The 11,865-nt window shown below is 37.3% G+C and overlaps 3 protein-coding genes across 5 annotated transcripts in view; 2 read left to right on the forward strand and 1 right to left on the reverse strand.

The window, feature by feature from the left end:
• LOC105051506 (2-alkenal reductase (NADP(+)-dependent)) overlaps positions 1 to 213 on the forward strand; it is a 2,571-nt gene extending 2,358 nt beyond the window's left edge. The window contains 1 exon segment of the mRNA XM_073243003.1: positions 210 to 213. Coding sequence (XP_073099104.1) covers positions 210 to 213 — 4 coding nt within the window.
• Positions 214 to 1,448: 1,235 nt separating this feature from the next.
• LOC105051491 (uncharacterized) lies at positions 1,449 to 5,282 on the forward strand. The gene is made up of 3 exons (XM_010931971.4): positions 1,449 to 1,677; positions 1,970 to 2,107; positions 4,770 to 5,282. Exons 1-3 carry the CDS (start codon positions 1,549 to 1,551, stop codon positions 4,944 to 4,946), a joined length of 444 nt encoding a protein of 147 aa, XP_010930273.2. The 5' UTR covers positions 1,449 to 1,548; the 3' UTR covers positions 4,947 to 5,282.
• A 1,396-nt stretch (positions 5,283 to 6,678) lies between these two features.
• LOC105037560 (uncharacterized) lies at positions 6,679 to 11,193 on the reverse strand. Of its 3 annotated transcripts, none has more exons than XM_073243565.1 (3): positions 11,049 to 11,147; positions 7,285 to 7,518; positions 6,679 to 7,135 (listed from the first exon to the last, which is right to left on the reverse strand). In XM_073243565.1, the coding sequence occupies exon 3, from the start codon at positions 7,111 to 7,113 to the stop codon at positions 6,907 to 6,909; it is 207 nt and encodes a 68-aa protein (XP_073099666.1). In that variant the 5' UTR covers positions 7,114 to 7,135; positions 7,285 to 7,518; positions 11,049 to 11,147; the 3' UTR covers positions 6,679 to 6,906. The 3 variants fall into 3 exon arrangements, with proteins under 3 accessions (XP_073099666.1, XP_073099668.1, XP_073099667.1); XM_073243567.1 differs by having other exon boundaries at positions 7,460 to 7,518; positions 11,049 to 11,066; XM_073243566.1 differs by lacking the exon at positions 7,285 to 7,518 and having other exon boundaries at positions 11,049 to 11,193.
• Between the last annotated feature and the right edge of the window lie 672 nt (positions 11,194 to 11,865).

The raw sequence follows: 11,865 nt of genomic DNA on the forward strand, positions 1-11,865 counted from the left end.
ACGCCACCTCACTACTATCCGCATGAATGGCTCAGAGCTAATGACACTGAACATATAGTCAAAATCGACTAGTCAGAATCAAATCGATCGATTCTTCAGATGCCATACTATCTTCTCGAACCGCACCCCAATGATGATCTCACGATTATCAAAACGACAAGATGGCTGGAGATCCTTCATTTTTTTAAAGAAATTGTTAATGTCTACAGTTGAATCGGGGCTCAAGATAGCACGTGGCAACTCCCTTCATCCAACGTGTTAAACCACGTGCTAGTCTACATATCAGGCTACCTTGGACTTAGGAGTGGGGGCAACTGTTGGGATAATTCAGCTGACTCCCCCGATTCCGACTTTCAATCGACTTGATAAGCACGAACCGTCAACTATCAATCGAGTGGCTGACCAACAATCGGCTATTCTCAACCTCTCTAGCAAACTCCGACTATGACGACTCAACTGCCTTCGTACTGATGACAATCGACATATTAAAATTACCGATCGATGATCATTCGGACTTTCATAATTGCCGACATATAGTCGGCATATTCAGACTACCGACATAGAGTCGGCATACCAAAAACTGCCAGCGCAGAAGTGTATAATAGCCAGAACATGATCAGTGATGGGTATCACCGTTCATCCCACGATCACATAGTATTGAAATAAGCGGGATCCACTTATCTAACCGTTACAAACGTTATCAACAACTCGTCTATAAAAAGAAGTAAATGAACAACATTTGGTAAGACACTCTTTTGAACTGATATTTTGCCTCTCTAAACATTCATCCGATGTTCATCATTTTTCACTGACTTAAATATCGAAAGATTTTCGTCGGATATAATTTTGATTAGTATGAATTTTTTTTTGTAGATATATTTTTCTGACGACAGACGCAATAGAAAATTAGTCATAACAAAACTAAATGTACGTTCGCACCGATCTATTAGAAGAAGGTTAGTCTAATACTTGTATGTGTTCGATGGCTGATTTAAAATTATGCTGAGCTCAAACTAATGCTTACGAGATCGATGATCCAAGCCAACCTGATCAATGTTATATAAGATGCACGTATATGTTCACTGTACATGTCACACAAAGTGAAGGTAAAGTACAACACCAAATATTATTTATCTAGTCATTTAAAAAACTATTCTTCGAATTTTACATAGATACTGATATAAATTTAGAATTATAAATATGGTTGTAGAGAAGGAATGAGAGTGGCTTTTTCATGATTTTTTTTTTTTTTGGTAAAGTTCATGAACTCTGATTTGTCATTGATTTGGACTGGCTGGCTCGATTTCAACGCAAGCTGCTTAGGGTCGAGTGTATCTGGGTTGAGTACCAGCCAAGGCTGGGCCAGGTGTACTAATTAAGGCCAGCGGACTGAGGTTACATAACGTAGCTTTAAACTGTTCCGGAGGGGTACCGTAACGGAATCCTCTTCTCCACGCCAAGCATCCAAAACCCCTGAACCCCTTCGTTCCCAAAGCGGCTGATAGGAAAGGACCGACAACAACAAGGGAGATAGAGAAACAACGGGAGATGGACCACATAGCGGCAGTAGAAGAACGAATGGTATCCGATAGATTGAGAAGGAAGCTCGAGGAAGTGAACGTCGCGGCGCAGGATCAGCTCTCTACCATCCAAGACTACGTCAACTTCAGTCTCCAGGCACCTTTTCTTCTTCTTGTTCTTCTTTCATTGCTCCATCAATCTTATTTTCTTCTACGTATCATAGATTTAATGCTTGAGTTTTTTTTTTTTGTAATGCCAATTCTTCTCCTTTAAGCAGTATTTTCTATGATTTTGATTCTCTTTGTAAAGTTTGGTGGGTTGCTTCTTCCATATTGTTTTTTTTTTTAAATATTTTTAATTAAAATTTTAGTGGTATATGATTCTTCATTCATTCATTTAATTACTTGTATATTGTTGGTAAATTTGTTAAATTTAATGGGAATTGCAGCAAGCGTACTTCAAATGTGCGTATGAATGCTTCGACAGGGGGCGGAAGCAGGAGGATATCAACAACTGCGTGGAGCGTTGCAGTGTTCCTGTTGTCAATGCCAATAATATTGTTCAGACTGAAATGGCCAGATTTCAGGTATCCTGGATTTTCTTCTTCCTTTGTTTCTATAAACCAAAGTGGTTTCTTTGGTTCCTTATGATTTTTCTTTGACTAGCATATTTGCTGTTGTTTTCTATGAAGATAAATGTGAAGGAGTTCTTGTTTCTTGATGTTAATAGTTTGGGTGGAGTTGATTGGTGGGGATGGAATGATTGGTAGTGCTTAGGGCTTCATCATTGCTACATGTCATATGTTTGGTTCAAAAAGAGACAAAAACAGAAATTAAAGTTATAGTTCTTAATTTGGGGCACTGGAACACTCTAGAACATGAGTGAGAAAACATGTAAGCAAATGATGACGGTTCATTGTAGCTATCAATTGCTTACTTACTATAGGTGGGTGCAGATGTGGGAGCATGGGCATGGGGAAGTGGCTCTCGTTAAAAGAAGAAGAAGAAAAATGAGAAGAAACACTTATGAGGCATGTGCAGGTTCAAGTTTTCAAAGACATTCCAAGAGGATGCACCACTCTAAGTGGACGATTCCTGATATAAAGGACAATCTGAAATTTAAATCATTGGAGAAAATGAAGAATGGGATATTGGTAAGAATAAATAATGGATAGCGAAAGGATTGAATATAATTGGAAATGTTCTTGCAATTGAGAATATACATATGAACTTGCAAACACCAGAGATGGATGTACGAAATGAGCATAAAGGAATAAGTGCAGGGGCTCGAAGTCAATTATTTAGTGTTTTGAGCCTGCAACATCCCATAATGGGAGGAAAACACACCTGTAGATATGTCTATCAACGAAGATGGGGAAAGTATAGAAACTTAGGTGCTGAGACTCTTGTGAAAGTTTTTTGACTGACTTCATGGACATGCAATCAATCTGGACTTGTGGTGGATGATGGTCCAAAATAATTGAGTTTGTAGTCCTACTTTTGGATTTTGGAGCAAAGAGATGTACAAGATGTTTGAAGAAGGAATACATTGCCATTAAGGTAGCAAGGAAATTGGGACTCAACTCAACTAAGCCTAAATCCCAAACTAGTTGGGTCAGCTATATGAATCATTTTCCTCCATTCCACTTGTTTTGGGCGCAAGGAAATTGGGATAGTTGATTAAAATATTTTTCTTAAAAGATGTTTTTTTTTTTCCCAAATTGAATGTACTGTTCTTTTAGGACTTTTTACTTGAAATACACAAGCCCAAGCATGCATGCATGAGATCAATGTTGGATCAATGCACTACTGCTCTTATTTCTAATTTTAGAAATTATTCCTTGTTCTTATTTTACTTCATTTTCACATAAAAGATGCAACATTTTAGAAATGGGAGATGTAAAGGGGGTTTTAATAAAACCACATAACAGAGCTTGCATTATCTTTTGGTTACGTGCTTTAGTATAAAGCATGCTAAATTTAATATAGCAATTGATAGTGCAGTGCAACTGAAGTAAATGTACCATCATTATGTTAAATACTATCGCAGGTCGTCGCACATCTTTTATATCTTTCAATACATATACATTGTGGTATTGTATTTAATAAATGACTAATCACAAATTTGTATAAAACATATCAAGTTTGTCTAAACACCTGTCTTGCCTTCTCTGCTCCCTCACATTCCCTCCTTACCTCCCCTGCTACTTCTATTCTTTCTTCAATACATAAAGTGAAAACCATCTTCTTCTTGATGTCGCTGCTTAGAAAATCTTGTCTTATATAGCATTTAAAAGTTATAAAATCATTTCACTCCAAGCCAAATCCAAACTCCCAAAATGGTGCATTTGAAGCCTCAAAAACCAAATGGAGTGTATGCATAGAGAGATGGGCAAGTTTATTTCTTCTCCCTCTTTTGATTTTTTTTCCCTCTCGTATTGCACATGTGATCATAAGATGATATATAGGACATGGTTCCATAATTTTAGGACTCAAATATATTTTTTAATCACAAACAACATTTGAAATACTGCAAGTGGCAGGTGGGTGGCCCAATAGGTCTCCTAGCACTGCGGTGTTCGGCAGGTGCCTAGAGGTCAAGGGGGACCAACATTGATAAATTTAAAATCTAGTGGTAATGAGAAACATAGTATATCAAATTAGTTTAGTGAGTCAACAAGAAGTATCAAGCTAGCAGCCCTGAATGCTGATGTATAAATCAACCTCATCCTCCAACATATTTCAGTTCATTAAATTTTGTCATTCTGAAAAATGAGGAAACAACAACAACCAAAAAAAAAAAAGAGTGTAGTTGTACAAAATAGGAGAAGATTTAGCTTGGTGAATAATATGAGATCTGGTTTAATGCTCATGAAGCGGTTCAGACATGCATTAAGAGACTAAGAAAGTTTCAAACTTTTACCTTCTAGTGTGTACTGTGGAGAGTCTCGAGGTTGTATTTTAACAAGGTTGTTAATTCTTGTGATAGTATTTCGCTTGTGACTGGGGTATCATTGATCTATCCATGCAATTCTCATTTTTGGTTTGTGGACCATGTAAATTGTATTTGTTTTGTGTCATGCTCTAGTGATTTATGTTATAGTTGTAGGATGCTCTGCTATAACTTATGTCTTCACTATATTTATTTGATAAGCATAAGCTATGAATCTGCAACTATGCAAACACTCTGCAACACCTAGCTCCCCTACCATTATAATTGCAACTCAGTTTATTTCTTTTCCCCTTCAGGAACGAATGAACCGGTCTCTAATGGTATGCCAAGACAAGTTTGAAGCAGCAAAAATCCAGCAGAAAACAAATGCCATGAATGACTTGGAGTCCTGTGTCAATCAGGCTATTGACGACAATATAAAAACCCTTGCTCACATTGTTGACCGTATCAAGGCATCTCTCTCTATCAGTTGAAAGTTTTACTGAATTTGCTTCAATAATTAAGAGCATCATTATTCAAGATGTGGTCAAAATTTTTTAGACTATAGACTGTAATATTGAGATATATTCAGTAGAATTTTCAGCAGCAGGCTAGATGGGAAGTCCAGGACTGTCCTTCCCAATCAAGTGGCTTAAGAAGAAGTATTGATTCATTGCACTCATAATTCAACCCTCTACTTCCAAAATCGATACTGATTGGCCACCTTTTGTATCCAGAAAAAAGTAGTTTCAATTGGGCTCGTGCCGTAAACTTTGTAGGTGGCATTTTTTTTTTTTTTGGAAAAATAAAGTTATTTAAATTTAAAACTAGTGTGGATCTTCTATTAGAAATGTGTTTTCGTTGTGACCACAATAGTTACATTTGATTGTGTGGATATGACATTCTTCTGTGTCAGTTTTCAGATTATTCATAAGAAATGGTGGCAATACTGCTTCTAATCATAAGGAGGAAACCTTTAGCAGAAAAACGAATTCCCCTAAACGGACATGAAGAGATGGCACAGGTTTATGTGCTTGTTCTTTGACTTGTTCCTTGGTAATTGAGTCTTCATTTTTTTGATGGAATTCCTGATAATTGAATTCCAGGAAATAATGCAAGTTTGAGTGCTGAGTTGGAAATATGTAATCAGATACTCGTGGGTTTTCAATCTTGCATCCAACCTACAGTAATCAAACTACCGATGTTGATGATTTGCAAACATGTGAACATGTTTTGGTGCAGTGTGCATTTCACTGTTAAACTGATCCATCCGCTTACAGAGGTAACCATGCAACAGGATGCACTCTGATACGATGGATTGCAAGGGAAGATCACAAAGAATTCATCAGGCTTATCTGTTGCTTTTTCATCACATGAATAGATCTCAACATAGCATGAAACAGGGCACGCTCTGTTAGGATGGATGGCATTGGAAGATCATAAGGAATTCATCAGGCTTTTAGATTGCTTTATAATTGCATGTCTAGAGTTTACTGGGTCCTCAACAGGAATAGATTATGGCTGCATTTGTCAGCTTCCACCTAGGGGTGCCTGGATTGAACCAATTTTTTGTCAGTGCAGTTCTCTACTATACTCTGAGGTGATGCTCCACGGACTACCATTGTAGACTCCTGACACATTCAGGTTTGTGCATTGCACATGAACGCAAAAAAGTGTTGCCCATAGAGCAGCTCAATATTTTCATACTTGGAGAGGCATGGACTACACAAACGGTAGCATCAGTCGCATCCTAGGACTGTTTTCATCAGTATTCAGTAGTACTTCAGCAATAGTGCCTAAGTTGGTCTACAGGGCTCACTCTTTGAGATGCAGACGATTAAGATAAGGTGTTGGTTGATATCGGCTTCAGGATACGCAAAATATCTTCAGCAAACGGGAGGTTGGCCTCCACCAGGGCCATTACAAGCAAGTTTTACCCCTCCATACTCCACACCAAGCATCTAAGTAGATAACTTAGAGCTCAAAGTTCAAAAGGAGACATTTGATAATGTGCATCAGAATGTTTTGTCCCTTCTCAGAAATTTGATAAATTGGAGCTCACTGACTTCTTTGTTTACGTCTGCATAGAGCTTCTTATAAATGCTGCAAATTCCTGTGCAGCAAAGAATGTTTTCATAGAAACACCCGGCAACGGGGGCAAAAACAGTTTATTTCTGATAATGACCAACAGGTATTATTTTTTAAGAAAACACAACACCCATACTATAAGTCAAAACATTGATCCATCAGTTATAGTGACACTTGCACTCTATTTAGCTGTCACAATTGAGAACAAACTCATAATTATTAAGCACTACACATCCTATTCCTTCTCCTGGGACATCATTCCAGCAGCAATAAACTGTCACTGGACCACCTCTTTTCTACAGGCTTTTACAACACCAACAAGGTAAAATAAGAAAAGTTTTGTGACTGGAAGGCCAGTTGTCAGTCTTAAGACCGAGGTGTGGCAGCTGTTTCGGCCTCCTCCTTGTTCTTCAATTCTTCAAACTTGTCGATTGCAACCTGCAGCTCATCTGTGTTTCCAACTGCTCTCATGGTGTAGTAGTACACACCCATGACAAAGCCAGACAACCCACCTGCGACAATCAGGTTCTTGGTCTTGGGTGCAAGGCTGCTGAATCCCTTGATTGACGACATCTTACACCAAAAGCAATCAAGTCTGGACCAAGAAAAATGGAACTTATCAGTCATCAGCCTATTAGACATAATTCTGTATAGTCCTTTAATACATTGGCTTAGTTTTCAGTATCATCAAGTAAAAGGAATATGATTTGAGAGCTTCTCAGGTTCGTTTAGATGGCCAACCACCTTATATGCGCCCTCTCTTATGCGAGTGGAAGTTATGAAGAGGCAATGCAGAAGAAATTAGAAACAGAAGGGGTCCTGAGAATTGATCACTTGCACAATCCCCAATTACTGGAAATGGAAAAACAGCCTTTTGATGGATTTTGATAACCAGATTCAGGATTAAGAAACCAACAACCTTGTCCAATTCCTCCTGCTAATCTCTCTCTCTCTCTCTCTCTACTTAGCAACTCCCGCCTGCACACAGTTTTCTCATAAATTAGAGCAATTGAGCAGTCAAATAGATTCAGATAAATGCTTGTGCTTGTTGTGATCTATGTTACACCATATCAAACACAAAAAAGCACAAAATGAACTGTCATAGCAAAATGAAGCAGCATGGTGCATAAACGTTTGTTTGGATATCCTTGCTACCACCGCCATGAAGGACCAGATAGTTTAAAAAGGAATTATAGACCAGCTAATGCTAATTTGATCATTATACTGTGTACGACGACTCATGGAAGAATTTATCCCCACTGATAAATGTAAACAAGCCCTCAATTCATAACATCCAGGTCAGAATCAAGATTCAAAAATGAAAATTGACCTGGTTTTCAAGGCCAGAGTTGATCAAATAAATAAAGCTAACCCACAACTTAGGTGTGCCAGTTAAGTGACAATGGAGAAGTTCTTGCATAGCAATTTTGGGTGTGCATGGGCTTGATAGCATCATATTTACATTTTGGTTTCCACTTTCCCACTTAAATAGCATAAAAAAAAATTTAGTGTCAACATGGTGGAGAGGACAAGCGCAGAGTGATGATCCAAAGGGCCATTAGAATACTGCCCAAAGCAACCCAATGGACTGCCGAAAGCTCCCCCCCCCCCACCCCAATGACTTCATTTTACAATGATCTTGGAATTGTTCGGTATGTGTTGCTGGCAGAAATGAACAAGGAATAGGAACGAAAACATGGGGGAGGAATGAAGTCAACAAAAAAAAAAAAAGAAATTCTCAGTAAACTTAAAAAAAACAAAAAAGTCATTTTCCTTCATGTTACAGAGTGAAGATTTACAATTAAGAATGAAATATTTGCCTTTCCAACTTATGAATTCAATTATACATGGTAATACTCACAGAGGTCATAAAATGTTCATTCAAATATCCTTGCTACATCAACCACCCAGGACCAAATAATTTTAAAAGAGAATTATAGCATAGCTCATGCTATATAGTATTATACTGAGTATATGACCAGTCATAAAGAATTTATCCTTACTGATAAGTGTGAAAAGGTCTTCAATTGCCATTATGTTTAGGTCAGAATCAAGACTGAAAAATGACATCCAGTTTTCAAGACTGGAGACTGAATAAACTAACGCTAACCAATAACTTAGGTGGATCATTTAAGTGCCAATGGAGAAGCTCTAGCATAATTATGTGGGCTGTTTATGGGCCTTGCTGTACTTTGCTTTACTTGCAGTCAGGATTCACACTTAAACAGCATAACATTCAGCATCAACAAGATTTTTTCGTGGATATGACAAGTGCAGAATGATGATCTACAGGGCTAGTACACTGCCAAAAGCAACCCAATGGACTGAGATATCGCTAGAGATGTTTAATTATAAAGCATATTTTTAACCACTTCATCCAGTCCTACAAGGACCTGGAATTGTTTCTTGTGTGCATGTTGCCAGCTTGGGAGGTGTGGAGGTGCAATCATACACTAAAATTGCAGAATTCCAACCTGAAACTAAAAGCAGCTGATAAATACAATGGAGGAACCAAGTCAACAAAGAAACCTTTAAAAAATAAAAAAGGGTATTTTCCTTGATGCCGCAGAATGAAGAAATCCTGTTAAGAATGATACATTGCCTTTCCAGCCATCGAAACCGATCGAGTTATACAGAGAATACTTACTAAAGTCATTAAATTGGTAAGCAGTACAACTTTAAATATCCAAGCATTTTTTTATTTCACATCTTTGGTTTTTCTTCCAGTATCAATGGGTTAGTCTTTTATGTTCTCTTTGACAAGTAATGGATAAGATAAACATTACAAGGTAATAATGTAAACTAAAAACATACAACTATTCCCTAAAGCAAGGAGGAAACTGAAGAACATCCAGGTAAAAAATATCTATATCAACAGTTTCCTTAACTTTGCCCGCTCTCACAAAGGGACTGTCTAGCTTATTAGCACCACAATCAAAATTCATAAAAGTGATGATACCACCCAAATTAGCATTCCTTAACTAATTACAGACACATATTGTGTCAACTTCTGCTCAACCTTAAACCTATCATGAATCCCAAGGCATTTGCAGAAGGCAAGCAAAGTCATGAGACCAGCATTTCTGGGCAGTAAGCACCCTTTCATCACCAGAACAGGACCCAAATTTCCAGTATACTTGAATCAAGGTTCACTCTACTCTGCATGGAAGGATCCACTCGATCAGTTTTAATTTGGAAACTATGATACAAGATATTGGTGTACCTCTCTATCTTGAAGAACTATGCCTAATTTAGTTCACCAACACAAACCTTCTCTAGATGAATTCATCAAACTTGAGTGTCGAATTTGATCTTATTCATTTCAGGCGTACGTATGTCAACAATCTCCAAAGAAAGTCATCCAAGAACTTGACCAGCATATTATTTGCATTCCTATCCAGTGTCCATCTTTCACAACCATGCCCAATTTAGCTTTTTATGTCCCTAAGATAAAGTCTAACTTGAGCCATTCATCATAATTGACCATCAAACTTGCTCTTCCTATGCATGTCATTGCACACATGCTTATGCTACAAATCTCCTGAAAAGGTCATCCAAGAATTTAACCAACTTATTCATCGAATCCTCCCCCAAAATGTAAAGAATTTTTCGCAAAAAATACCTACTTAATTTATTAAATCAATCATGCATAATTGTGAGGTCCATCTCCTCAGCTTCAAATGCATCAATCATGAGCACTCAAATCGGAAAAATTTGGACATGAATCCTCTCTCATTGGATCAAAATACTGACAAAGTAGGCCCAAGCGATCTTCTTGATGAACCAAAGTCATTTGAAGTATCCAGTGCACCGACACAAAGAATCTAACCATTTCTTGTCAAAGTAGAACTAAGATAACCAATCCCCGCTTCAATTATATACCAAATAAACACCAGAACAAGATGTTAATGACAATACAATAACTCCCGTGAAAAACTACAAAGCTCATTCAAATTAACAAGGACCATCAAATTCATCCCTAGTCCTCATCAAGTCAACCAAATGAAACTCCACAACCAAAGGCTCATTGGCAACATAAGTTACTTAGAGCCCTTAAGAATTTCATCATCTTCTATTAAATTCCTCAAACATAAACATGATAAAGACTTGTGACAAAGGTTTACTACAACACGTAAGCATAGTGAAACCAACGATAGGAAAATAAAGAATCCACATAACAACACAAAATTATATGAACTCCGAGTTTTTCTTTTTCACCCCGTCTCCGTAGAAATATATCCTAAACTGATCTTCAAAATATCGATTAAAAATAATCACAATCAAGGACTAAAAATTATTAGGCATCAGTGCACTCAAAACAGGGTTAACTGACAGTTCAATAGAAAAACCCTAAAACTGGAGCAGGAAACTCGGAAAAGAAAAAGAAAAATCTCGATCTGAAATCTTATTTAAATTTTCACCAAATCATAGACGTAAGAAAGGCTTATGTCACCAAGCAAGCAACAAAGAAAGATCTACAAAGAATCTAGCAGCAAAAGAGAACAAACCTTCGAGCGACGTGTTGAGTAACGTTCACTGTTCTCTATTTTCTTCTTGCTGGTACCATATAAGCCGGGAATCAGGGGATGGCAACGGGCAGGGTACCGCAAGATTTGCCCAAGCCGTGTCCGAACCCGTTTAAAATCTTACTACCCGAACCCGTTTGGAACCCGATTACAAAATTATCCAAGCCCGTCCCATTTAAATGGTAAACCCGCCGGGTAGCCGAACCCGCCTAATCAACTCTGGTATCGTATTGATATTGTCGTGAGAGCAGACCTTGTATTGAAATTTTTGTCGCCAGAGGAGAATCCTCTGATAAAAATTCCCCAAACCCTACAAAATATCATGCTTCTACCATGATTAAGCTCTTAAAACCTAAAGGGACCAACTCACACCGCCACCGCTTGCACAAAATCCCGCACATGCTCGAGAAAAAACCCCAACCGGAACCTAAGAAATCCCTCCATTCTCTTAGATGCTCTTCTTCAGATCTTCAAAAAAAGAGAATGAAATAAAAAAAAAAAAGAAAAAAAAATTGATGAATCTATATGGAAATAGGGCTTATCTTTTGGACCCATTCTTGTATAGGTAAATATTTATTTAAAAATTTATATTTTTTAAATAAATATTTATCAAATAATATTCAAATAAAAAATTATCTATATTTTTTTATACATAAAAAAATGGTTTCCAAATATGTTACTTATATTCTTTTATATTACTACTTTTTTAGATAAGTTACTAAAATATATCCATATTTTTTTTATTTTTTCGGTTAAAAAAAAAATAGATGATTGAGTTGTTGGGTATTGAATGACAAGG

The sequence above is a fragment of the Elaeis guineensis genome, chromosome 9 (assembly GCF_000442705.2).
Source record: "Elaeis guineensis isolate ETL-2024a chromosome 9, EG11, whole genome shotgun sequence".
In the NCBI taxonomy this organism is placed as follows: Eukaryota; Viridiplantae; Streptophyta; class Magnoliopsida; order Arecales; family Arecaceae; genus Elaeis; species Elaeis guineensis.